The 26,981-nt window shown below is 54.8% G+C and overlaps 3 protein-coding genes and 1 long non-coding RNA gene across 4 annotated transcripts; 1 reads left to right on the top strand and 3 right to left on the bottom strand.

The window, feature by feature from the left end:
- Positions 1-1,882: 1,882 nt before the first annotated feature.
- Positions 1,883-4,127, bottom strand: Aqp6 (aquaporin 6). Its single transcript, XM_050122430.1, has 4 exons — positions 3,735-4,127; positions 2,958-3,116; positions 2,645-2,725; positions 1,883-2,117 (listed from the first exon to the last, which is right to left on the bottom strand). The coding sequence occupies exons 1-4, from the start codon at positions 4,125-4,127 to the stop codon at positions 1,920-1,922; spliced, it is 831 nt and encodes a 276-aa protein (XP_049978387.1). The 3' UTR covers positions 1,883-1,919.
- Positions 4,128-10,467: 6,340 nt separating this feature from the next.
- On the bottom strand, positions 10,468-14,722 carry Aqp5 (aquaporin 5). The gene is made up of 4 exons (XM_050122424.1): positions 13,448-14,722; positions 12,288-12,452; positions 11,762-11,845; positions 10,468-11,140 (listed from the first exon to the last, which is right to left on the bottom strand). Exons 1-4 carry the CDS (start codon positions 14,186-14,188, stop codon positions 10,955-10,957), a joined length of 1,176 nt encoding a protein of 391 aa, XP_049978381.1. The 5' UTR covers positions 14,189-14,722; the 3' UTR covers positions 10,468-10,954.
- Positions 14,723-18,092: 3,370 nt separating this feature from the next.
- On the bottom strand, positions 18,093-25,650 carry Aqp2 (aquaporin 2). Its single transcript, XM_050122429.1, has 4 exons — positions 25,203-25,650; positions 22,298-22,462; positions 21,733-21,813; positions 18,093-21,084 (listed from the first exon to the last, which is right to left on the bottom strand). The coding sequence occupies exons 1-4, from the start codon at positions 25,560-25,562 to the stop codon at positions 20,875-20,877; spliced, it is 816 nt and encodes a 271-aa protein (XP_049978386.1). The 5' UTR covers positions 25,563-25,650; the 3' UTR covers positions 18,093-20,874.
- LOC126488768 (uncharacterized) lies at positions 22,384-23,937 on the top strand. The gene is made up of 3 exons (XR_007588793.1): positions 22,384-22,475; positions 22,794-22,866; positions 23,467-23,937. It is a non-coding gene; the product is annotated as an uncharacterized lncRNA (long non-coding RNA).
- Positions 25,651-26,981: the final 1,331 nt, after the last annotated feature.

Here is a 26,981-nt window from a genome sequence, read left to right as displayed (position 1 = left end):
GCCCTGGGGCTTCGAGATTATGAAGATGGCTGAGGAGGATCAGCTTGGAGAGGTGGATAGTTCTCGGTACCAACGCTACCGCAGCATGCAGAAGACCATGGATGCAGATGCTGGGTCACGGGCCACCGCTGCAGTAGTTCCAGGTCCACCCATTGCCCTGCCCTTGCAGTGTTTCGGCAGCCCCTCCCTCCTGCAGCCCAGCTGAAGACAAGTGCTTATCAATTATCTCGCTTTCTTTTTTTTTTTTTTTTTTTTTTTTTTTTAATGGATTTGGCTGCTGCATCTCAGGGTACCATGGTGATGGGTGCCATAGAGATGAGAACTGACTTGAATTGGCTTATCTCTTCATGCCAGGGTCCTTTCCACCCCCACAAAGCTCCCAGGTCAGAAGACCTCAGACCGAAGGCGGGCAGGGACCCTGGGAAGCAACGCAGTGAAGGAGAGCAGAGCCTGCTTTCTCTCCCTCCCTCTCCATCATCCCCCTTCCCTCTTCCTTCCCATTACCAACAGCAATTGTATTCAAACCCAATAATTACAGTAACTGCAACGATAATCATCATTTATTGGAGTTGTTCTACCAGCATTTAACTCCCCAAAGCATCTTCTAACTCGCTGTTGCCACAGCGCTCTCTGCAGGAGGAGTGTGCCCAGTTTACAGTGTAGAAGCTGAAATTCAGACAGGATCCCCACCACCGCACGGCCGAGCTCTTATTAGAGGCAGAGAAGATGCAGAGCAGCCTTTAACATCTACCAAAATCAATTCAACTCCCAGGATCTTTCTGAGGCGCTAAACCTCTAATCTCGATTTTCTGGGTCATTCTGTGGTCTCATTTAAGAGGACTTATTTAAGAGCTTCTTTGGGTCCTATGATGCTGAGAACCAGACTGGAGAGGCTTCTGGCCCGGGATGTAGACTATAGTACAGGAGTAGAGGTTTTCCTGTGTCTTCACTGAGGGGCCCCAGGGGAAGACCATCTGGTCCAGAGCGCCTTAATGCTGTTCCTTGCTAACCTAGGAGAAGGTTCCTCTGTCTCAGCTGGCCCCAGTGTGGGGTGCGGACCTTCCCGAGCATTGGAAAGTAGGAATGAAGTCCTTTTAGGAAAGCGATTTCTGTCCTCAGGAAATCCCACTCTGATGGATCCCCAAACCACTCTGAGAGCAAAGAAACCCTGTCAGGTTTCTCAAAGAGTAGTGTTCCCCTCCTTTCCTCAGTGGAAAAATTTGGGGCTTCCTAAAGCTCCCTCATCAGAATCCAAGCAGAAAGACTATATGGGTTCCAATTCCCCTTTCCCCAAGATAGGGATCCAGAGGCCCAGGATGCCACGGGGTCCTGCTGCCTCCCTTCACGCTTGTCTTAATGGAACCAGAACCAGGATCACAGGAGGGAGAAGGCGTTACAGGTGTGGGGGGACTGGGGATTGGGGGGAAGTGGAGGACCTAGCGGGAGGAGGGGACCAGCAGGAAGTGTCCAAGAGGGGGTGTCCGGGAAGAGGGTCAACAAAAGCAAAGTATGGATGAAAAGGACACAATGAAACACATTACTTTGTATGTAAAATTATAAACACCAAAAGAAAGTAGAAGGAAATGCAAGGAAGATCTTGGAGAATTAAATTAACTGGATGGATTTATTTCTATATTTTTTTCTGTCTGTTAATGCAGAAGCCAGTCATGGTGGTGTGCCCAAGTCCCAACTATTTCATAGGCCAAAGGGGAAGACTGAATATAAGGTCAGCCTGGGAGAAAGGCAGGGAAGGAAAAGAAGCAACCGTTTTGCCAGGGATAGGATTGGTACCTACTTAGAATAAGTGACCAATCTCTCAATCCCCCCAACACCAGGGACACCTCAAGCCAGGTCATACAAGGCAAGCCGCCCACCTGCATGCCGCCCTGGAAGCCCGAGGGGCCAGGGGCTGGGCAATGTCACACGCTCACTTCTGTGTCCTCTGATTTCGTTTGGGATTCTTTCTTCTGGGGCTCCGCATCCACCACTTCCTCCACCTTGGTGGTGCCCACGAGGATGGCCAGTCGCTGGGCCACAGTCTTGGTGTCAGGGAACAGGATGAAGTTGTAGATCAGCGAAGCCAGGACAGCCCCTGTGAGGGGTCCCACCCAGAAGATCTGAGGAGACAGAAGTAGGTGGGAGCCATCAGTAACGCAGGGTGACTTGAGAACTATGCGCCCAGGGCTTCCTTCCTCCCCTGGAGGGTGCAGCCAAAGCTAAAGCTGGGGCTCCAGTCCTCTCCCACGGCTCCTCTTCCCTCTCACCTCTCCTGTTTTAGCCCTGACTATTGCTGTTTCTATCTCTGCTTCTGTGTGGTCTATTTCTGTTTGTCTTTTCTTTATTCAAGTTTGAAAATTGGTCCAGCTGGAGAAAGTGAAGAAGGAAGCAGAACATAAAGCCTGGGCCAAGGCTGCAGCTTCTGCCCTGGCCCACTTCTTGCCAGTCCCTGGATACTGCAGGATATTGGAGCTGAAAGAGCCGGGATGCTCACCTATGCTTTTTAAATGCAGGAAAATCTGTACTCCTGGATGGTCTAAATGCCCTGGTGACGAGAGCGGCTGGTTTTTCTCCGTGTGGATTTCCTAATGGTAAAGCCTACTAGCTCTAGTCCTCGATACCCCATGCCTAACAGTGGAGGGCTCACCCAGTGGACCGCGAACTTCCCGACAATGACAGCAGGACCAAAGGAGCGAGCTGGGTTCATGGAACAGCCGGTGAAGTAGATCTAGGGAAGACATTCAGGATCAAAGTATGAGGAGGTCTGAGGCAGCCTAGGGGAGGACATCTCCCCCCACCCCCCACCTCGGCTAGCCCTATATTACAGGGCACTCACTACCTCAGGCCACAAGACTTGAGGAGCTCAGGGAAAGATACTTCCTGGCCTTGGGAGTCCTGGAGTTTCTCCAGGGAGGACTCCAGTATGTGCACACGCAGGGTGTTCCTTTTTTGCTCCTTACCCCAATGAGGTGGCCCAGGGCCACAGAGATCCCAATCATGGCAGCTGGGGAGCCCAAGGTCTGCCGACTGTCCATGGATGCAAAGACACAGAGCACCAGCTGCAGCGTCAGGATCAACTCTACGGCCACCGCCTGGCCGGTTGACGTGCTATTGTGGACCTGGGCAGAGAGGAAAGGAGTGTGCCAGAGTGGATGTGGGCTCCGCCCGCAGGACAGTGAGACTCCCTAGGTCTAGTCTTCTCTCAGCCCCAGAACCTAAGGTCTGAGCGGCCAACTCCTATTACATCTGGATGCCTGATGCCTGCGGAAGGCGCCTCTCCCACTCTGCCACTGAGGGAGGCCTGTGGTTCGGGGGACAGGGAAGTAAGGAACAAGAAAGTTGAGGACAGATGGAGGAGGCCTTTGGGCAGTAGTGGAAGCGATTGCGGGCGGGAAGCAGGGACCTGGGAGATGGCAGAGGGGAGGACACAGCAGAGCACTGTGAGTTAAACAGTGTGGGCAGGGTCCCCTCTCTCCCTCAGTCCCAGCCCCACCCCGTGCCGGCCTTTAGATGCCTGGTCCTTCTGACTCCCTCTCCTCCCTGTTCCATTCCTGCCCTGCCTAGATGAATGCCCAAGTCCATTCCTCTAGAACCCAGAGACCTGCTCGGAGCAGCTGATTAGTGCATGGCTACCTTATCCGACCCCTCTACCCCGCTTTGCTCCTGTCTGGACTCCCACCCTTACCACCCGTCTCTCTCTCCCGTGCCCTATCACCTGAGTCATTCTTTGCACCTACCACGTTGACTCCAAGGGTCTCTCGGACACCTCCTGGAGTTACCCCATAAAGAAGAGCGGCTCCAACGGTGGCCCCTGCCAGCTGGGCGGCAATATAGGCCATAGCCCGAGGCAAGGAGATATGGGACCCTACGAGGTAGGCCAGTGTTACAGCAGGGTTGGCATGGGCCCCGCTGGTCTTCCAGGAGATCTGCACAGCTGTGGCCGTGGCCAGGTTGAAGGTGATGGCGATTTGCAGCACAGAGGGAAGGGCCACAGGCCAGGGCAGGACAGAGCCCACACCAAAGAAGACATACATCCCCGTGGCCAGGAACTCAGCAAACAGAGCCTTGCTGATGGCTGTCCAGAGTCTGCCAGCCAGTAAGAAAGCCCTACAACACAGCCTTGGCTCCATGTCCTGTCTCCCTGTGTTTCAGGCCTGCTGCTCCTGCTCCTCTCTGATTCCCGTCTCGTCAGGTCTCTTGTCCCCTGGTCTCCCTTTCTGTAGTGGCCTGCACACTGCTGTTCTCAGGAGCAAGCTGCTCAGGCTGATGGGGAGCCTGCTGAGGGCATTATGCGTGTCTTGGGGTGGGAGGTGCAGAGGGTTGTGCTCACGTGCCTAGCTCCACCTTGGGCTCACCTGATGGGGAGAGCAGGCCAATAAGGGGGTGATACTGGGCATTGAGCTGGAACCTTCCAGGACAGCCAAACATTGGCTGCTAAGAGAAATCTAGCCTGAGACCTGGAGATTCAGAATGGACGTCAGGTCCCCAGTGTCAGCTCAGAGACAGCAGGATCACTGAGAACCTCAAGTTCAAGGCCTGCTTCAGGGTTTCCCATGTCCAACCATCTAGTCTCTTCCTCTGAAGAGGTGGGGTTGTATCCTGTGCCCCATAAACCTAGCTGTGAAATTAAGGTCTTTCCACCATTCCCACCTAAAGCCTCACTCCCATGTTGCAGACGCGAACAGAGTCAACTTTGCTGAGGATATGTGGTCCTGGGTGTGTGGCGGGAGTCATAGAGTTCGGGTTCACCACATAGTCCTCAAACTGTGCCAGCTGCCACATGGGGTCCTGACCAGTTCTACTGTCCACCGGGGAGTTTCTTCCAGCCCTTCCCTCTCTTCCTGCCTCTCTGTCTTCTCTTACCCACCTGTCTGCCTCTCTAGCCCTTGAACCCTGTGATTTATCAGGTCAGATGGTTTTCTACTTTTGTGCCTATGCTGGTCCTAAAGTGTCACCAATGCCTAGACAGTATCCCCTCGTTCCCCAGCAGCTTCTTTTTTTTTTTTTTTTTTTTTTTTTTTTTTGAGACAGGGTTTCTCCATAGCTTTTGGTTCCTGTTTTGGAACTAGCTCTTGTAGACCAGGCTGGCCTCGAACTCTCCCCAGCAACTTCTTAAACAAAGGTCTTCCCTCTGTGGAGCTGACCAAGCAATACTCTCACCCTGCCCTGCCCTGGCCCCTGGCTGCACCTGCCACACACAGACGGCTCTGGCTATCCTCAAGCTCCCCAGTCTGTCTCCAAATGCATCCATCCCCTCCTCCCTCTTTTCTTTTCTCCAGTTCACTTTGGTGGTACCTAAGAAGTATCCTTGGCCCTTCTCCCCATAAAGCTATCGAGCCCTGCTGGTTTCGAATCCTGCTTGCATCCGGGCTGTGCCCTCCTCCCGCAGCCCTGCAGCCATCAGCCGGTTGGTGTCCTCACTGTGTCCTAGTCAACTCTCTGCACTCGTCAGAACTGAGCTTCACAAAGGTGGTGATCAGCTGGCTGTGCTCTGCTGAAGTCTCTGCTAGGCCTCCGCCACCCTCTTTGGCCAGCATCATGGGGTGAGCATCCTGCCTGTCGCTGAGACTCTCCCTCTTCTCGGAGAGCCCTCAATGCTCTCTGCCTGCGTAACTCCTAGCCCATCCCCGAGGCCAGCTTCCAGTGTCACCTGCTTCTGTCCCGGGTAAGGACATCTCTGTGTGTTGTCACAGCACCTGGGCAGTTTCACACACAGTCAGGACACTGTTGCTGCAGAGTTGATGTGTCTCCCCAGCAAGTGCTAAGCCCTTAGGAAAGGAATCACATTTAGTTCATCACTGTACACAGTGTCTTGCATGGAGACTGCCTATACTAGATACTCAGTAACGAGCAGGTGGCTGTCACATTGGCTTCATTCTGGTCTGCTGTTCCTATGGCTGTCCTCCTGCCCGCTCACAGGACTGAATTCTCTGACATCTTCAAAGGACCACAGGCTCTGCCACGCCTTCCTCCATCTCAGTCCCAGGCAAGCCCTTCCCTGCCCCCTCTGTTCTTCCAGCTGTCCTGGCTTTCCCTTCCTCTCCTCAGAGGAACCTTGGTTTCTCACTGGGCGCAGCATGCTCTTGCCAGCGCCCCACTGCTAGTCCCCGTCCTCGCCTCCACTCCTTTCTCGTTCTCATCCCCTCTCTGTCTGGTCTGAGCTGCCAGGCCCAGCTGGCAGCACTGGACGCTGTGCGGGCACAGCCGTAATGGCCAGTCTCTGCCTCCTCTGTGACTCTCCTGCCCCCTCCCCAGCTTCTTGTTGACACGATGCCCGATCAGGAGGGATAGGGGACGCCAGCTGGGAGTCAGCTCCAGTCTCCTTTAGGCTGGACACCCTTGACCCCAGGGCGAACCTGCTTGGGCCAGGCACCCATGTGCCCCTGGCCTCATTGGAAGCGGAAGCTCTGCTCAGCTAATCCTGTCTCACTGGCCCCGGAAGATTCTCTTTCCCTTTTATGTTTGTTTTTTCAAGACAGGATTTCTCTGCATAACCTTGACTGTCCTGGAACTCGCTCTGTAGACCAGGCTGACCTCGAACTCACAGAGATCTGCTGTCTCTGCCTCCTGAGTGCTGGGATTGGTGCTCTCTCCCATTCTTAAAATTTATTTTCTTTACATACATTTTTATTTTATTGTGTGTATATGAGTATATGCACAGATTGTATTCAGAGGACAACTTTCTGGAGCCATTTCTCCCAGGTGGGTCCTAGGGATTGAAGTCATGTCATCAGGTTCGGTAAGGTGTTTCTCCTCACTGAGCCATCCCCCTGCCCATCTTCAAACCTCCCCCCACTGCACAAACTCCTTGTTTCATCTGACTTCCCATAATTTTGGGTCAACTCAACCTGTACCTCCCATCCTACCTAGAAAGCTAAGCCTCAAGCCTTCTTGCCTGCTTCCTACCAGCTGAGGGCTCAACCATGGCCCACACCCTACCCAGCTGCCTTTCTCTTATGCCAGAGATCCTTCCAAAATGCCACAGTGGTCACATCACCCATCAACCCTTCAATGGCTCCCCTTTACCTCAATGACCAACATGCAAGGAGAGATTGCTTCCTCCTGCCCCAGTTCCCACCCCGCCTGTCCTCTTCACTACAGCTGGGCCAAACATTTACAGTGTCCCTTCTGAGCCCTCCACGTGGGCGAGGCATTTCTTCTGTCTCTCCTTCAAGACAGTTCTCAAGTGCAGTTTCCCTGAGAAGCCTTCCCCAGTGTTCGTCCCTAGCAGAATCTAAGTGAGCAACAGAGAGATGTAGGATTGAGCAAATGGGGGAGACTGAGGGGTGCCCTCAGCGTACCCCAAAGGTCTGCTTCCCAGCCCTCTCCTGGGCTGTGCCTGGTAGAAGGATGCCCGTTTACCCAGTTCTGGATGTGTGCCCACAGCCAGTGGTGCCTGTGTGGAGAGTTTTGGTAACACAAACAGAAGTGTGTTGAATATTGCCACGTGGACTGCGCCCTGACCAGCTGCTTGGCTTCTGTGATGGCACAACCTTGCTTTTAAGTGGGTGTTGTTCTTATGACCCCATGGGTTGGGAGAAGTTTCTGCAGATACCTTAGGAAAGTGCCTCCAGTCAGAGACACTATCGGCTCCCACCCCCTCACCTCTGGGGCACGGCACTGGACAGTAGACACAGAGAAGGGTTTTGACTGCTGTAGCAGGTCAGGGCCAAGTACCGCCTGCAGCCCTGCTCTGCTGGCTGAAGGTAAAAGACACTAAGTGCCCTGACAGCTTCTTTCCCAAGATCATACAGGACAGACCTCCTTGGCTCCCACTCAGCCTGGGACAAGGTCTTTCATCCCCTGCGGGCAGGCAGGCATTGCCCAGTTCCTGGTTTTCCTGCTCCAGCCAGCACCATCCTGGGCCCAAACAGTCCCAGACTCTAGTGCTAATCTGAGCTCACTCATGCTCAGAAGCCTTTTGTCCCAGCCTCACACCTGGCTGCCCACCGCTCCTCCTGGATGTAAGCGCCCACTGAAGCCCGCTTAGGCCGGGGGAAGTGGTGTGTGTGTGGGGGGGGGGGGGGGGGTGCAAGCCAGTCTGTGTCACCTCGCTGGCTCTGACCAGACTGACAGGCTGCCAGGTCACTCTTGACGGAGGAGGGGGCTAAGCTGAGGAGAGCTGCGATCGGATCCTCCCCCAAATTCTTCCTCCTGTCCACCCACCTAAACTGCCACCTTCTGCCCACCACCATCCAGTTTTAGCTCGAATCCTCTTCCACCTATCACAGCACCTTGTCCATCCACTGCTGATGGGAACCGGCAGCTTCCGGAGAGAGGAGTAGACGCAGAGGAAGAGCCTTCAGCTGGAGAGTATGGGCTCTCCGTCCATGCCACCTTCAGGCAGAGAAGTCTGTCAGAGAGCTGACAGGGCATGTGTGTGCTTGGGTGGGACTTCCACAGGTGCGCTGGCTGCACACAGTACAGTGCGCCTGGCTCTTTGAGCGCGCGAGTGGCCAGGGTGGGGATGGGGGCGCCATGTCTGTGTCTCGCATACCCATGCTAAGAGGAACACACAGGGAAGATATAGCCTCCCCAAGCACAGCTGCAGGTCAGTGCCACAGCTAGGAGCCCCAGAGATGGATAGGATTAGTGTATGTGTGTGTGCATGGCCCTTTGTCTGTTCATGGACGATCACACACAGGTGCACAGCGCCCCCTGCTGGCAAACCTGCCTGCCCATGGCTCTAACTGGATCAGACAGAGCAGTAACTCCTTCGCCTCGATGCCCCACCCACGCTGAGGGTCTGTCTCTTGTAGGCCCCTGTTCACCCTGTCACAGGTCCCTTGGGGCTTGTTAGACAGGAGAATGCAAATCAGAGTTGTCTGAAAGCTGAACTGGTGTTCTGTTGCCCTCTGCACCTCCTCCTGAGTAGTGAGGTACTGGGCTGGCGAGGGGCTACTCCCTGGTTACCTCAGAAACCTAAGCCTGGGACACCCTCTTTGTGCTCTTGAACAGCCTCGTCTCTGCCTGGATCCAGAGTCCAATCCCAGGGAAGAAGTGTTGCGTGTGGATTTGGTGGGCGAGTCTGCCCCCTGCTGGCTAGAGCTGGCACTTGCAGTCAGCACCCTCACTTGCAGGAAGTGGGAAAGAGAAGGCAAGATGCAGTGTGTGTGTGTGTGTGTGTGTGTGTGTGTGTGTGTGTGTGTGTGTGTGTGTGTGTGTAGGGGTAGGTTCTGTGTATTCTCCCCTCCCCCCCAGTTGACTGGTGTTCCATGGAAACCTGTGGGGCAGGCAGGTTTGGGTCCAGCAGTTTTCACTGCCTTTCAGACCTAGGCTGTTTCGGGGGTAGCCTGGGTGGGTTGGCCTCCCAGCCTGGGTCTGCAGCTTCTCCTTCCCATTCCTGCTGCCTCTGACCCTGCTGAGGCGAAGCTGAGGAGCAAGGGAGAGGTCCTGCTGAGGAGCAGCAGACTCAAGCAGGATCTGGAGAGCAGACGTCCCTACTCTCTCAGAGGTACGATCCTTACTAGGGTCTAATTCCCAGTCAGGATCTCACTTCTCCTCATGGCAACCCAGGGTAAATAGATCCCAATTCATGGGCTCCTCATCCCAGGGGTAACAAGATTTGAATGTGGGGCCGTGTGGTGGTGGTGTATGCCTTTAATCTCAGCACTTGGTGGGCGAGGCAGCCTGGTCTACAGAGACAGTTCCAGAACAGCCCTGGAACTCAAAACAAACTTGAAAAACAAAACAAAATCAAAAAAGATTTGGAGGTGGGTGGCCAGTTTCCACCCTGGATTCTAACCATGGTGCTGGGTTGGGTGCTGACTACTCATGGGTCTTTACCCGCTGCTCACTGAGAGGCCGTTGGCACTCCTCGTCCTAACCTCATCTGGCTCCTCACGACCCTGTGAGGAAGCGTCTGGATACATTTTACAGGTTAACAATGGAAGCTCCGGAGTTTCCCGAGTGTCAACAGCAACTGGACAAGCAGGCAAGGACAGGAGGGGTGAGGGGGTGACAAGATCCCCTCCCCACCCTGCCAAAGGCAGAAGACAGAAGCCCCGAGGAGCTGGGTGGGGAGATGCTGTGTGCCGATGAGGGAGATGGTAACCTCTCAGCACAGGCTCCAAGATGCCGCCTTTCAGAAACACTGGAGTCCCAGAGAAGGAAGCTCCAGGCGGGTGCTCTCAGGACTGAGAGCCTCTCACCCCTTTGGAATCTCAAGGGCCTGTGTTGGTTCCCTCCCCACCCTACCTGGAACACCAGGTCCTCCTCAAGTGGCAGGGACTTAACATAGCCGAAGGGATAGGTGGAACTGGCGTGTGACTTTGCTCTGGACCCTCTTCTTGGCCCTCCCTGGTCTCTTGTGCTGTTTCTGTATTTTTCTGTTTCTACATGTGGTCTCGCCACCCTCCAGCTCTCTGGTCCTGCCCGCCTCCCCTAGCCCTCTGATGACCGTGTGTGCGGGTGTGCTATCACAAAGGGAGACATGACTGGCCATCGTCCCAAGAGGTTTCTGGAGGGAGATGAAGATTGATGGTTTTACTGGGAAGTGCCCAACCCCAAAACCAGCTCCCCCCCATCCTTGGCCAAAAATAAATAGCATGGCATTCAATGAACCATCTGTTCCTCTGCTGAGGGGTTCTGGGGGATGTCCCCTCTGCCCACATGGAGGCTGGCTTTGGCACTTGAGAGGTTGGGCTGGGCGACATAGCAGGCTGCTACTACCCCTTTCTGTTGTGGTCCTGGGCAGTCTGTGAGCTCGGTACTGCAGTCACAGTCTCTGAGGTCTGCCCCGTGGCATTCATTCTGAAGAGACCCTGTCCCTGTCAGACTCCAGCCCCTGGCCCCACCCGAGTGTCCCGCTGTGGGCTTCTGCTTCCATCTCTATCTTCAGCGTGGGTCCAGTGCCTCTTCCCCACCAAGAGGGCAGTGGGAAGGATGCTCGGAGGTCTAGTTTTCTTCTTCTTTGCCAGCAGTTCAGGGATGAGGGACTGGCCCCTGCCTGTGCTGGTCAGTGTGCCGTCAGCTCTATGGTCTTTTTCCGCTCTTCCCGATGGTCTTCCCAGTCCTCGTCCGGCTCATATGTGCCTTTGACGACGGCCACACGATCTCTGAGGCTCAGGGAGGAGGGGAAGAGCAGGTAGAAGTAGAGGATGGCAGCCAGGACGGCCCCCACAATCGGCCCCACCCAGAAGACCTGCAAGACAGGGTTAAAGCAGAGGTTGAGCCCCGAACTCATGGCCTTCCTCATGAGGACACAGACACTCAGACCCGGAAAGGAAATGGACGTCCAGGTTTCCAGTCCTTAATGACAAAGTCATGGACCACAGACACGCAGACCCTCCAAGAAGGCAGGCAGAGCCCAGGACAGACAGGCTTCCTAATCCCAGTCTAAAGAGAGGCAAGGCAACCTTCCAAGCAGGCAAACAGAGCCCCCAACACGATGTCTTCCAAGGGGCAGAGCGGAGCCAGAAGTCCCCTGCTGAAGCCCCAGCAAGGCTCTGCCACCCTTTTCTGCACTCTAAGCCTGGCTGACATATGGACACAACACACTGTTCAGAGGGACAGTCCCAGAAAAACATGCCCCCAACATCTCCACTTGGACAGATACACACACAGATGCCCGTTCCACTTCTAGAGAAGTGTTGGTCCACTCCACCCCTCGGGCTTCATTTCAGCCCCTTCTGTGTTCCCTTCTCCTTCCAGCCCTCAGGTTCTGGGCCCATAACATCCAGAAAGTGCGATCACTCCTGGACTTTCAGTTTAGTTCCCTGTGTTTTCAGTGCCTGTTAGGGAGCCAGGGGAGGCCCACACTCACCCAGTGGGAGGGGCTGAACCGATCCATGACCACCGCTGGACCGAAGGAACGGGCTGGGTTCATGGAACAGCCTGTGAAGTAGATCTGGGTAGATGGGGGTCACAGTGAGGAGGGCACCGTCCCTTCCCCTCCCACAGAATTCTGGCTCTCTCAGGTCACAGTGTAGGGCCACCCACATCTCCAAGTCAGGTTTTCCAGTTCCTAGGTTGCTGACTCTGTTCATGCAGCCCACCTGACCATCAAGCCATGCCCTCCAGACCATGTCCTCTTCCCTTTTCAGCCTCTTTTGGGCCTAATTCTCTGACCTCACCCTCCCTTCCACTTAGTCGCACTATTTCTCAGTCCAGAGAGGCTTTTGGGGGAGTTCAAACTGAGGGCACAGTAGGACTACAGCCCAGAAGCCCCAAGACCAGGCCTTAACCTCTGCCGGGTCTCATCTTTCTGGAGGAGTTGCTGTTCTAGGGCTCCATATTCATCCTGAGTGGCCTCTCTCCATGACATCCCAGCTTGTGTCAGCACTACTCACCCCCACCAGGTGGCCCAGTGTGACAGACAGGCCGATGGACAAAGCTGGGGAGCCCACTGGGCTGGTACGGCGGGAGTCAGTGGAGGAGAAGATGCAGAGAGCCAGCTGGAAGGTCAAGATCAGCTCCACCACTGTGGCCTTGCCAGGTGTTGTGCTGTTGCTGAGCTACAAGGAAAAGCTGGATTAGGTCCCTGCTGCCTTCAGGTTCTGTGACAGTTCTGGCCTTCAAGGACACCTAGAACCTGAGTTCTTGGAAGCTGAGCCCTCTGCATGAACCAGACAAGCCATTCGTTACAGAAACTATACTTCAATGTGCACAGGCTTGAAGCTCAGGCCTGTAGCCAGAGGGTAGGGTGTCAGCGAGTTTTCCTGAGCACCATCGTGTCAATGGCTCTGCCCAATCCCCAGCCCCCACAAGCTGGCATTTACCCTCCCTCCTGTGGGCAGCTGCCCAGTTTGCCTCCTGCAAACTGCCCCTGGCCTCCTATCCGTGCCTGACCCGCTGCTGGTGCCAACCTCAAACCCGTCTCTCCAGTGTGGCTGACTCACGGCTTGACAATGGCCGCGAAAATCCTCCTCTGTGTTTGATTAATGAACCCAGTTCACATGGGACAGGGGGCTGAATCTAGGGCTGCAAAAATGGGGAGACAGTAGGGGGCAGGATCAGGGGTTACCAAAGGGGGAGCCGGTATTTGGGGAGTGTCACATCATAGCTTCTAAGTGTAACACCCATGACACTTGCTGTGCTAGGCCCACCTCCATGTTATGGCTAATAAATTGGAAGCCCATGAAGACGGGGTTACCCAGACCACGATTACCATCCATTGCTCTTTGAAGGTTCCATTAAAAGTACACGGCCAAGGGGATGACAAGAAAAAACTCACAGGTGAACCTAGAAGCCGAGGGGATGTTTCGGCAGCCATGGGAAGCAAGGCCAGGCAGAGCAGTGTAAGAGGAAGGGCAGATGAAGTAGAGTGTGAGGAGAAGCTGGGACAGGGGGCACAGTTTGGCCAGGAGGTTGGTTGGTAAACCTATTTTTCCTGGTAAAGTTGCGCCAGCCTTTTGGTTGTACCCATTCTCAAGATGGAGAAGCATGGAGGATCTGGTCTTAATGTCCCCAGGGTCTCTGCCCACGCCTCCACCATCTGCTAGGCACTCACCGCATTGACGGCCAGGTTGCCCCTGGCATTGATTGGCGCCAACCAGTAGAGGATGCCTGCCCCAGCAATGGCGCCCACCAGCTGGGCTGCCACGTAGAAGATAGCACGAAGCAGCGAGATTTGGTTGCCTACTAAGAGGGCCAGAGTAATGGCCGGATTGATGTGGCCACCGCTCACAGGCCCCAGAGCTTGAGCCAGGGTACCTATGGCCAGGCCAAAAGCGATGGAGATCTGCAGAATGGAGGGCAGCGCCGAGGGCCACTTGAGTGCCGACCCCAGGCCAAAGAAGACGAAGATGAGGGTGGCCAGGAACTCCGCAAACACGGCCTTGAAGAAGGCCACTGAGCACACCTCCTTCTTCATGGTGGCCTTGGGTGCCCGGTGGCAGCGGCAGCGTCGCAGGGAGGCCGTCGGGGCGGCGCTGGCAGCGGCGGGCCTCTGGCTTCGGGGCTCTGCGCGCGGTGCGGCGCCCACTCCGTGGCAGGCGGCCTGGCGCGGGCCGGGCAGGGGTGCGCTATATAGAGGGCGCGCGCCCCGCGGCGGGCAAAGCGCGGGGGGGCCGGGGGCGGCTCCCGTGCCCAGGGGCCAGCGCAGCGCGCAGGGAGCGAGCCTGGCGGGCGCGCGCTCGCCGCCCCCCGCCCCGCGCGCCCCCGACCCCCCGCCCGCACAGCGGCGGACCCGCCCGGGCCACGTGACCCACGCGGCGGTGTAGACCGGCCCGGCGGCCTGGGTCGCGCGCATCGTGCGCTCCACGCTGCTCCCGCGCCCTCCTGACCGACGTTCGTGCCGGGGCTCCCTGGGCTGCTGCCTCCCGTCGCACAGAGCTCTGGAAGTCTCTCTCGTCGGCCTTCACCCGCGGCCCGGGACGGCTGACAGTCTTTCCCTTTTCTGCTCCTTGGGCTTTTGGTCCAGCTCCTCCTTTTCCTCGCACGACCAGGGCATCATGACCCGGCTTCACCCACGGCCGGGCCAGAGTGATGCGACTCTCTGAGGACAGCGCCTCTTAGCTCCCTATCCGCCCGTGGCGGGGGCGGTCCGGCGATCGTGGGCCTCTCCCCGGTCCAGCCCGGCGGGAGCGGGGGCGTTGGGTAGGGAACACAGTGCCAGCCTGCCCTGCGCTTGGCAATCCTCGACGCCACGTGTGGCAGTGTCGGCTCTAGGCAGCAGGCTCTAGGAGACATTCTCCATGGCAGCCCTTGGGAGCCCTGGGGTGGTGAGCGATTTGGGCTTAGGGAAGAGGCCCTGAGACTGTGAAGGGTCTTGGCCTCTCTTGTTTCCGACCCAGAAGTCCCTCACTTTAGACCTCCGCTTCCTTCTCTCTTCCTCCCCAGCCAGACTCTTTAGGTCCATTTAAACCCTCATTTAGTTTTGGTCGCTCTCCAAGTCGGCTTCTAATCCCTGTTGGTCTTTCTTCCAAACGTGGCTGTCTTGGTTTCTCTCTCTCTCTCTCTCTCTCTCTCTCTCTCTCTCTCTCTCTCTCTCTCTCTCTCTCTCTCTCTTTTTTTTTTTCTGCTCCCTTCCACAGTCTCTTTGCCGTTTCGTTTTTTTCTATCCCTTTTTGTTTTCTAAGTCACCCTCTTTCTGCCTGTCTCTCTGACTTTTGGTTTCTGGTTTTTCCTTCCTTTTACAGTCAACCTGTCTATTACTGTTTCTGGCTATTCTCTATTTCACCGTTCTTAGTCTCTTAATCTGTGGGTCTTTGTTTTTGCCTGTCTCTATCTGATTTTCCTATGTCTGACTCTCACACAGTTTGTCTTTCTGGCCCCCACTCCCACCATAATCAAGTGCTTCCACATTCTAGGACTGGGTCACACATTTTTCTAATTCCCTGCTCCCTCTTGTCCCTTATCTCTCCCTTCTGGGCTTCCAGACCTCCTCTGCTGCTCCCAGCCCTCGCCAGGTTTGGTATGTGTGGAAGGAGGATAGAGGGCTTTCCAGGGGTTGGGGACAGGGCAAGGACCCACCTCAGGGCCCCCTCTGTCCTCCACCATTCATGCTTGAGCACTTTGCATTGTGCCAGCCATATAGCAAGGCTCAGGGAAGTCATCTCATGCTATGATCCATTTAAAAACCTCCCAGGGCAGTTACGTCCTAAGGTGCAGCTGGGAGAGAGAAAAGATACGCATGTCCAGCAGAGGGTGAGAGGAGGCGCCTGCAGAAAAGCAAGACCCTGGAGGAGGGACTTCAGGCCAGGTGGCAGCTAAGAGGCCAAAGAAAACAGGGTCCAAAGAAACCCTACTATTGTTTCCCATTCTGCCTGGCATTTCCTGCTGAGCGACTCCTCCCCAACGGCTCCAGTCAGGTGGACTGTTCTTTTCTCTGTAGAGTTGCAAGGCTATGCCCCCAGCAGGGCAAGGCTGCTGCAATAAGAATTTTCTTTAGGGCTTGAGGTTCAGACTGGAGAAGGGCCACAATCGCTTCAGAGACCTGGAGGCCAGACAACCCCACCCCCTCTCTGTAGCTTAGTTTGCCTTCCTTAGGCACCGCTCTCCTTTTTTAAAAAAAATTATTTATTTTTCTTCACCTTTTTTGTCCAGGCACTGACTTAGTGAATCTGTAGGGCTCACATTCTGTTTTCCCCGAGTGGGCAGAGGTCAGAGCTCCTGGTAATCCGGCCATCAAAGGGCGTTCCTGCCTGAGAATGAGAGCCTTACTCTTCCCCAGCTAACAAAGGACCGGGAAGGCTAAGAACTTGCTTTTGCTGGGAAGACAGCTCAGTGGTAGAGCCATTGCCTAGCATGTGTGGGGTCCTAAGTTCAATTCCCAGTGCTGGAGAGGAAAAAAGTTAGTTTGGGTCAAGAATGGTAGCTCACACCATTCATTCCAGTCTTTGAGAGGCAGAGACAGGCAGATCTCTGTGAGTTCACGGCCAGCCTGGTCTACAGAGTGAGTTCTAGATCAGCCAGAGACTACATAGTGAGACCCTATCTCAAAGACAAACAAACAAAAGAACTAGTTCTTGCCATTTTCTGGATTAAAATATAGGTTGGAATTGTCTCTTCTGTGCTAATTATTTAATTCCAAGCAACCCTGTGAGAAGGCCAGAACTCAGAAGTCACTTGCTCAGGCTGGCACAGTGGCCTGGGATAGAGACCACAGACTTGATCACAAGGAATGGCCTTGGTGTAACCAAAAAAGGCCCCATCTGTCAAGGTCCCCCCAAGGGCAACCGGTTCTGTTTCCAAGGATTGCATCTGAGGCCTTTTCATCTCTCTAACCATCAGGGTCACCAGGTCCCTTACTGGAGAAACAATGGGAGAGAGTTTCTGGCAAAATTATGGAGACATGGGAAGAGAAAGGAGCCTATTACCCCAGAGTCTGGATGGAGCCTCTTACCAGCCGAGAACCAAAAATTCAACACAGTTGGCAACATTTGCTTAAAGCTTTCTCCTTTCCCAACCACAAACCCCCAGTTTTCTAGCCTCTCAGGGAAGATGCCATTTACAGTAAAAAAGACTTGTGAGACGTGGTATCTCCTGGCTTTTTCTATCTCACTGGGATCCCACCCAGGACACCTCAGGAGCTCCTTTACAATCTGTTATAGAGAGGGGACTCAGACTAGCGCCAAGTCAATAATCCCAACGCAATTAACATTTGCTTAAGGCTTTCTCCTTCCCAGGTAACAATTAAACCTGTAATTTTCTAGGAATCCCATCAGAAACGCCCTTTACAGTAGAACAGCACATCCCAACCTCCTTGTGCAGCTTCCAGTCTTACTTTTTCAGACCCAAGGCCTCCCCAGAGCCACTTCCAGAGACACCCTGAAATCACACTTACTGAAGAAAACCGGTTTCTCAGCACCCCGTTGAGAGTCACCAACGTGTCCTATGGCTAGCACTCAGACACGTCACTGGCAGTCTTCACTGAGAAGCCAGTGCCCACTCTCTCAGCTGGTCCTCGTTTTTCTTCTAATAAAAGTGTCTTTTAATGAACTCCAACCCTACTTCGTGCTGGCTTCTCCTGGAGTTCTTTTCTGTGTCAGAGCCAAGGATCCGATCTGAACTAAAGATTAAGGGAACTCAGGTACTCGTGGGTGACAACGGGGCTGTGATTCCGTCCCTGCCACTGCCGCCAGAGGTACTATATTTTCGAATAGGTGCTGGAGAGATCCTTCCCTGGTTAAGAGCATTGGCTGCTCTTCCAGAGAACCTGGGTTCGGTTCCCAGAGCTCACATGGTGGCTCTCAATGGTCTGTAACCCAGTCCAAGGGATGACCTATTCTGGCCTCCATGGGCACCAAGCACATACATGGTGCACAGACATACATGCAGGCAACATGTTCATAACACATACGATAAAATAAAAGTAATAATAAGAATTGTCTTTGCCCTGCGCATTCAAGGTCCTGACCTTCCTGTTCCAAAGGATGTTCTCTATTTATCTGGGAAGAGTGTCTCCCTACCTGTGGCCGAGGGGCTAACATCTCTCAGAGAAAGGCTCTTCTCCCATCTCTCCTAATATAGGAACCTCTGGAAGGAGAAGGTTGGGGTGGAAATGTTAGGAACCTGGGACTGTCTCGGGCAAGTGGACTGAATTGATCATTTTTAAGCTGTGGGAGAGAGGAAGCATTTATTGACAAATGAGCATTTATTGTTTCCTATACGCACAACACCGTGTTGACAAGACCAAAAGGAAGAGACAGTAAGAGACTGCCTTGCCTCCGAGGGGCTTACATTCTTCCTGTGGGCGTGGCGTACCTTCAGGGCCACAGCTTGTAGACACAACGTCAAAGCAACTTTTGGAGGGATGAAGTCATTCTGCACAAAATGGGAAAGGGGGAGGATGCCACCGGGACAGTCCAGAGCTGTGTGTGTCCCCAGCTTGGGGACCTGCAAGTCTGCTCACCTGCCTCTATGCTGTGCTGTGTCTGTCTAGTTTGGGTGTGTCTGACCTCCACCTTCTTGACTGGGTGCTCTTCAAGGGCAGAAACCACCCATGAGTCCTTGTGGCATTTCCTCTGACCCACTCACCACCCACTTCAAGACCTGTCCACTACATGATGGAGACTTGGACTGGGCTGAGTGTTCTGATTTTGGTCAGGGGCTCTCAGGAAGAGATTGGGGCTTGTCTCAGTGGAAAGATGTGGGATCTTGTGTAAAACAGCCTGGGTTCAAGTCTTGGCTCTGCTGTGTATTACCTGTGTGTCTTTGGGCCAGCCTTAGGGCCTCAGTTCTAGAATCAAGTGGGAGAAGGAGCATTTGCTCTGCCTATTTCACAAGGTTGGAATGTTGAGGGGATTGTGTGGAAACAGTAAAGCCTTACATGGCTGGGGACTGTGACCCTTCCTGAACTGTTGGAAGGTCTCCATAGATGAGTTAAGACATAGGAAGTGGCCAGCCCTGGTGCTGGGACACAGAGACACGTGTCACTCTTATTCCCTGATTCTCCTATCATTTAGGCTTCAGTTTTGGGGCGGTGTGACTCAGGAAGTGGTCCAGATACATCCTTGACCTTCAAGAGGGGTGCGTTGGGGTAAGTGGAGTGGGCATGGGGTTCCTAAATCCTTTGAGCTTTCAGGGCAATGACCGAGAGGCAGCCCCAGAGGTCACTGACGCCACTCTTTGGAAGCCACGAGGTCAAGTCACTCTCAGCAGCTGTTGGAGTATGGGAGGGTCCTTCCCACAGCGTGCAAGTCCAATGAGCCTCTTCTTGCCTCCAATGAGAAGTTTGGTCAGGCAGACACAAAGGTCACAGCTATAGAGATTTTGTTTTGATCTGGTCACGTGGTGAATGGCGTGTTGGAGTGAGGCTGGTGCTGTGGACAGATGAAATCAGAAGCCTTGAGAGTGTGGAATGACCACATGGAGAAGAGGCGCCAGGCGTGAGCCTTGGATTAGTTAGTGGATGCAGAGAGAGGAAGGGTGGCAGAGGGAGAAGGTGGAAGCCAGCCAGTGCGCAGGCAATGAGGAAAGCTCAGAGCCTGGACCAGGAAGCGGCCAGCGCCAAACCTGGCTCCTTCTGTCTGGACCTTGGGGCCCCAGGGCTCCCGTTTGCTCTAACTACCAATTACACGAAGTAGAGAAAGCTAGAGGTCTGGCTTTTCTGCCTTCCCCTCCTGGAGAAGGCGGCGATAAAGAAAATGAGCCTAATAATATGTGATAATAGAATCACAGTTCACCGGGCATCTTTATATGCATAGTCTTACTTAATCCCAGTTTAATCTCATCTGAGAGCCGCTGCCCTGCTCTGGTTTAGAAGTCTGGGTTCCAGATTCTGGACCCGCCCCTGCCTGGTCCAGTCACTTCCTTCCTCTGATCCAGGAGAGCGCAGACTGCAAGGTCCACACAGTAAGCGTCAGGCTGTGAGAGCTGGCCGAGCGGAGCGTGGAGCACAGGGCAGGGAGGGAGGAAAGACAAGAGGGAACAGAGATTCCTGCGGGGGAGGGGCAACAAGTGACCGAGGGGTGTTGCTTGGTGCCTGTGGTTGCATGCCTGAGCACCTTGCCTTGCCAGCCATAGGCATGTGCTGTGTGCCAGGCTCCCGGGCTCCCTTGCGAAACCGAGTGTCTCCTTTCATGCAGTATCTAATTGCAAATCTCCCCTCTCAGGACAAAAGCTGCGGCCCGATGGATGGCTTTTGTTTTCTTTGCCCAAGTGGTAGACTAATCTTTGGGGGGGGCTCCCTGGGGAAGAGAGTCAAGCAACACCCTCTCCCCGTTGAAGAGCCCTCCCTTGGGGTAGAAAAGGAGTCCTTGGATACCCAGTCCTCCCTTCCCCAGAGGTTATGTCTAGGGGACTTGTTCTCTAGTTGACAGGCTCCTTCCAGCAATGAGTCCTGGCAAGTCTTTGGGCCGAGGACTGTTAATTTGGTAGAGTCTTCCCAGAGGGTCGAGGATGAGGTTGGAAACCAGCTCCCCACTCCTTCCTGGAACTGACTTGCTAGGAGGACTCTTCCATAGCGGAGAAAGTGGATTTATTGCAGGTGCCAGAGTGGGCGGCCAAAGCGGGAATGAGAAATCCCGGCCCTGTATCACCATGGGCATTCAGGGTCACACTCAGGCACGTGCAGACCCTGCACGTGAGGAGAGAAGCACGCGGAGATGGACGAGCACTTTTACACCTGAACAAAACCAGATACCAACCACAGGCCCCCAAGGTGGTCTCTACCCACGTTTCCCCCTGCACCAGGTGCGGGCTCTCCAGAGCTCTCCTTCTCCCGCCCGCCTGCTTTCCCTCCCCAGTGGCTTGTTTCCCCAAGTTCCTGGTTCCCTGCAAGAGGTGAGCCGGATGGTCGCTGGGGCCAAGACTTCGGGGTGGGGGTGCTGCCAGGTTCCCGGGAGAGCCCCTTCTTGAGGCTCACCGCGCTTGCGGGCGCTGGAGCAGCCACGCTGCACCGGGGGCGGACGGTGCGCCGGGGGAGGGAAGGGGCGGGCGGTCGCTGACTGCGCTGCGGTACGCTGCCGTGCGGGATGGTGCGGGGCGGGGCGCTCAGGCTTTGCTCCCACGCGGCAGGCTCTGCGGGGAGTGGAGCTCCACCGACTGCCTCCGCCGCACCTCGCGCTCCTCCCAATCAGTGTCGGGCTCTAGGCCCTTGAGCACTGCCAGGCGCTCCTGCAGGCTCTTGGCCGAGGGGAACAGCAGGTAGTTGTAGAGGAGGGAGCCCAGAATAGCGCCCACCAGGGGTCCGATCCAGAAGACCTGTGCGGGTGAGAGGAGAGGTTCTGGCACCGGCTCACCCAGCCCGCCGAAGCCCCCTGTACACTCTGCTGTCCAGGCCGCGTAGGAACCGGCCCTCGAGTGCCTCTGATACCGTCAGCATGAGCTGCCTAGGGCGACTTGTTAGTGTAGGGGGTGAGTGGGCAAATTCTTAAGCCTGCTGCCTGGCTGGGAGTCCGGATTCTACCATTTGTGTGAACTTAGACAACTCACTTTCTCGGAACCTGTTTCTTTTCTTACAAGAATGCTCACTTCGTAGAGATGGGACAATTAAACGGGCAAGGTTTGCAAAGCTCCGAGCAAAGAGCCCAGCACATACCAAGCTGTTAAGCATGAGTATCATTTACTGGGTCCTGAATGCCAGGCACTATGTTATGGAGATAAACTCGCTTAATTTTCCCCAAGAAAACCGATAAAATACTGACTGTTATCTTCATTTATAGCAAGGGACAGGGGAAGACAGTATCTTTGGCATGGCTCTGAAGGGTGGAACAAATGTTTCCCAGGGCCTCAGGACAAGTGGAGAGGGATTGAGAAGTCCACCCCTCCATCCCCCCAATCTGTTCTAGCCCCCTAGTGTCTCTCTGGGATGATTTCTAGGAATGGGGAAGTAAGGGCTTTGGCCATTACCCAGTGGTCATCAAACTTGCCCGTGACGACTGCTGGAGCCAGGGAGCGTGCTGGGTTCATGGAGCAGCCTGTGAAGTAGATCTGCAGTAGGAGGTGAGGGGGGGGTTGGTAGAGAAAAAAGGAGACTGAGAACAGGGTGAGGCAGCCTCACCTCCACCCCCTCCCAGTGTTTGGAAGCTTGGACTCAGTTTAAGGTGAACCCATGATGAAAGGGGGCATGAATGGTGTATGCCTTTCATCCCAGCACTCGGAAGGCAGAGGCAGGAGGATCTCAGTGAGTTCAAGGATAACCTGGTCTACTGAGTGAGTTTCAGGCCAGCCGAGGCTATGTAGTGAGACCCAGTCTCAAAACAAACAAACAAACAAACCAAAAAACAAAAACAAAAAACAAAGAGTAATTAATTCCTTTGGGGTGTCTGGGAGCCCCAGTCTCAGGTTATGTGTCTCCCTTGGGCATTCTGGGAAACTGTCCCTCTGGGGAGTTGTATGCGTCTATCTCTACAATGTCCCATGTGGATGTTTCTTTGGGGGACGCATATGTTTTGGTTCCTGCAGGGTGACTTACTCCAAGGAGGTGGCCCAGGGTTACAGAGAAACCAATGGAGAGAGCAGGGCTGCCCAGGTTGTCACCACGCCGCTCATCAGTGGAAGCAAAGATGCAGATCACCAGCTGCAGGGTCAGGAAAAGCTCCACGGTCACCGCCTGGCCTGCTGTCGCGTTGTTGTGGAGCTGGAGGGGGACGGTGAGTGAGTGGAGGGGAGCTGCTCACTCTGCCTGCCCCCTCTTCTGTTCCCCAGCTTCTAGCTCCACGGAAGCCCTAGGGTGAGAGCCAGAAAACTGCCCCCTCCACTCTAATTGCAACCACTACCCCTTCTGGATCCTGGTCCCGAGGCAGGGCAGGGACCCTGGACAGCCTGAGGGTGGGAGGTGGATCCCAGAACCTAACAGATATGGAGGCTGAGATTTGTGAGAGGAAAGATGTCATGATTCAGATTTGGGGGAGGGGTCTGATTGCAGAAGGAAGCTTTGGGACTGGTAACAGAACAGTCTGTTTCTCTAGGTCACCCCGACGCAATGGGATGAGCAGGGGATCAATCTTCCTGGAGTCCCATGGTCAAAGAACGTATAGTCTGGTGAGTCACCTCTGCCTTCACCTCTCTCCATTGCATTCAGAATTCTGTCCCCAGGGCTGCTCCCTGCACATCCTGTGGAGGCGCGGTGGAGGGTGGGGGGTGGGGGGTTGGGGGTTGGGGGGTAGGGAGGGTGGGGCAGGGGCTCTAGATGCTGAAGGTGGGGTGCCCATGGTCAGTGCAGCTCCTGCTGTGGGAAAGAAGAGAACTTGGGGTTGAACTAAGAGGCCCTTTCATAACCAGGCCACACCCAGTGCTGATTTCTCTCTGGGTTTGTCATCCTGTGCCCCACGCCCTGCCCTCTGAGGTTGAGCACTGCACAGGGAGGGCCGGTGACAATTCCTAAGCCCCACACACCTCCTCTAGGTCCTGAGCTCCTAGCCTCAGCTTCAAGGTTTTTCTAGGGTCTAGCCTCAAGCTCTGCTCTGCTACAGCCTCCTAGAGACAGGAAAGAGGGCTTGGAACTGCTGCTTTTGAGGCTTCTGTTTGCTGGGGGACTGTTTGCTTTGGTCTCAGTGTCCCATTCTGTATGAGGATGATAAGACCAATTCTGGAGGATCAAGGATGACAAGGGCTAGCCTCTAACCCCACTCTTGTTGGCAGTGGCTGTTCAAGGGGGACACTCGAGATGCGGGTCTGACGTCACATAGCCTGGACTATTTCTAGATGGCACTGTTTACTGCCTCCATGATTTGGGCCTGCTGAATGCCGGGTTAAAACTACAGGATCGGGAGACCTCAGAACTGAACTTACAACACTGTTCCAAGGATAAACTAGTATGTGGCCTGGCAAAGGGCAGATCCGCATGGAGGGCAACTTCCTGTGGTCCAAGCTGTCTCTTGGTGTCATCCTCAGAGAACATGAGCAGCACGGATGGCCACTGGTCTCTCACCAGCCTCCAGGTGGCCACTGGTCTCTCACCAGCCTCCAGGTGGCCACTGGTCTCTCACCAGCCTCCAGGTGGCCACTGGTCTCTCACCAGCCTCCAGGTGGCCACTGGTCTCTCACCAGCCTCCAGGTGGCCACTGGTCTCTCATCAGCCTCCAGGTGGCCACTGGTCTCTCACCAGCCTCAGGGCAAATGGGCACTATGCTGCCTTATTCCAGACAGGCAGGCTTCCCGCCACCATGCAAGATGGGTCAATGCAGAGGAACAGCCTTTGATAGTGACTGCTGGGTAGGCTGGGAGATGTTGGAAGGCAAGGGCTGGCCGCTCCCCAGGGCCTTAGTTTCCCCAGTGTCTTCCTGCTAGAAAAAGCCTGAGGTGTGCTCTCAGGAAGTTCTTCTTTGACTCTGGCTGGGTGTCTGCCTGTTGTAAAACCCATTTAATTTTTAATAGCAATAGATACATTCCATCCCTCGCTTTGGCTTCCCTAGCTTTTTTGGCTGTAGGTGTCTAGCCTCGCTGTATTCTCCAGTCTGAAGAAGAGTGTTTTCCGTCCCTCTCATAAGGAAAGTCACTCCTTCAGATGAGGCGAGTGTGTGCAGGGTCGAGGGAGCAAGTAAGTGGCAAAAAGGAAAAGGAGGCCTGATAGGTTCTTGCTTTCCTGGTTTGGGGTGGGGGTCCAGTTGTGCTGAAGGGTCCCTAGATTCCTAGGCCTGCACAGATTGGAGAGGAGAAGGACCGTGCCTCCATTTTCTCCTCTCAGAGTGTCCTGGGCACTGCGCACTACCATGGCGCGAAGGCACCATGGCTTGGCAAGCTGCAGGCTTCTGTCTGGTTCTGGTAATACTGGCATGAGCAAACTCTAGAACGTTCGCTCCACCACTTCCCTTCCCAAGTCTGTTTCTTTGTTCTTGAGACAAAGCCCAGATGGTATTATTTAGGACAATTGGTTGAGGGAGAGATTATGGGTTTTGCAGCTGAATCAGGGTTTGAGGGTTTAGCACACACCCTGCCCACCCAAGCCCACCTTCCCTTACAGAGCTGTCAGTGTTTGGCTCGTGAGGAATTATCTAGTCCTCACACAGTCAGCGCTGTGGAGAGATGTCATCCTGCTTCTCTAGATCTCTGCAAGCACACTTGGAAGTTCCCGAGGCCCCAAGGGGCTGGTATCTGTCCTAGGGTGCTGTGTCTGGCTGCACTCCACCCTAGGCCTCCTCTGGAGCACAACAGAAACCCGAGCATGCTCTCCCTTGGTGGGACTGGGTGCAAGGCCCCCAGGTGGCCAACAGGATTCTGCTCCTGGTGACTCTGGCTCTCTGCTCAGTTCTCCTGATGTAGCTGTGTTCCTAGCCTAGCTCTCTGTTTCCCCACTCAGCCTGTCCACACATCTCATCCAGCCCAAGGGTTCTCAGTGTCCGCCCCTCCCAGAAGGGGCAGAGCTTCAGGCTACTCACAGCGTTGACAGCCAGTTCCCCGCGGATTTCTACTGGAGTAATCTCATGGAGTATCGCAGCCCCGACCACAGCCCCCAGCAGCTGGGCAGCCACATAGAAGGCAGCTCGAAGGAAGGAGACATGGCAGCCCACTAGGCAGGCCACAGTCACAGCAGGGTTGATGTGGGCCCCGCTGACATGGCCCAGAGCTTGAACCAAGGTGCCAATGCCCAGGCCAAAGGCCACAGCAATCTGAAGCACAGACGGCGGGGAGCTGGCCCACTGGAGGGCTGAGCCAAGGCCAAAGAAAACGAAAAGGAGCGTGGCCAGGAATTCAGCCAACACGGCCCGGGAGAAGGCTATGGATCGGAGTTCCCACATGCTGCCCAGCCTTCTGAGCCCTGGCCAGGGGTCTGGGCCACAGGAGTGGCTTTTCCTTGCCCCTCTCTCTCTTTCTCTCCTTTCTTTCTCTGGACCTCTGTGGAGGCTGGACTTTGGGCATTTATAGGACCTTTCTATCCTGGATTTGGGCACGTGGGATAGAGGAGGTGTGTCTGCCAATACCATGTTCTCCCATGGTGGCCTTGCCCCCAGCCCTGCCCCTGCCCACCCAATGTCCTATCTTACCATCTTGGCTTCCACAGCCGACTAATGTTCTCATTAATGAACTCCAGATAAGGATTGACGTCCCCTGTTTTCCGTGTTTGTTCCCTCAGCTACCCCAGGGAGCTGCCGCAGGGCCTCCCCCCCCCCCCCCCCGCCTCCACAGTGGCCACCACCAGCACCAGTTCCTGTAGAGAAGACCATGTCCAATGGCTTTCTCACTGACTGACTGGTCAAGGAAGGGGCAGTGCCTCATCCAAAACCAACTGTGAGGAACTGTCGGAGCAGACTGGACGGTCTTCCTTCTGGAAAGGGATGGAAAACAACTGGACGGCCTGTGATAAGTTTCCAAGGCAAAAGGCCTAGGACTGGCTTTCTCACAGTCAATCACCCGTAAGTCACTATGCTACACCTTCAGCCAAAAACCCCAGCCGGAAAGCACTCCCATTGCCCGCAGCTCAGTGGCTCTGGGATCCTGGCCCCATGTGGTGCAGTCACTAGGGTCAGCTGGGGAAAATGAGGGCTTCTGTTCACCAGAGCTCACTTCTGTCTTTGAGATGTGACATTTCTGGTCTGTCTCTATAAATGAAATAATAAAACTATCTCACGGGATAGAGATTTGCACGGATACAGTGCCGGGCTCTCAGGAAGAGCTGGGGTTCCGTCAGCCTTTGCTCAGCGCTGTTTGCATTTTGAGGCAAACAGGTATCCAAATTCAGAGTCTCTGCAGCTGCAACAGATTCCAGATAACACCCGTCAGCTCAGAGCCCCCCTTGCCACAGGAAGAAGGCATTTCTGTGGCATGTATGTGGCATAGCCAGTCCAATAAGCTCAAGGAAACCCCAGCGCCTGCTAGTGACCCTCTAGTCTTGGTGTCCAGGCGAGGCCCCTGCTGTCACAGGCCTAGAAGATGGGCCTACCCCACGCCTCTTCCTTCTCTGGAGACTCAAAGGTGGAAGGGCTCAATGCATTCAGATGGCCTTCTAGATCTCCTGGCCAGCAGTAGTCTGAGGAACAGAAGTTTCGGAGGGACCGACGAGTGTAGAGTGAAGACTTTATGCTATGGTTAAAGGGGGAACCTGAGGCCAAGGGAGGGCCGGTTACTTATCCAAGTTGTCCCCGAGGATTGGGGACTGAGCTGGGACTAGAACCTAGTGTAGACTGCTTCCCATGACACCCTCCACTTCCAACTCCTGC

This window comes from Alexandromys fortis, unplaced genomic scaffold (genome assembly GCF_014885135.2).
Source record: "Alexandromys fortis isolate MF-2015 unplaced genomic scaffold, M_Fortis_MF-2015_v1.1 scaffold_216, whole genome shotgun sequence".
Classification (NCBI taxonomy): Eukaryota; Metazoa; Chordata; class Mammalia; order Rodentia; family Cricetidae; genus Alexandromys; species Alexandromys fortis.
Note: the sequence above shows the minus strand (reverse complement) of the source record. Positions and strands in the feature narration are given on the sequence as shown.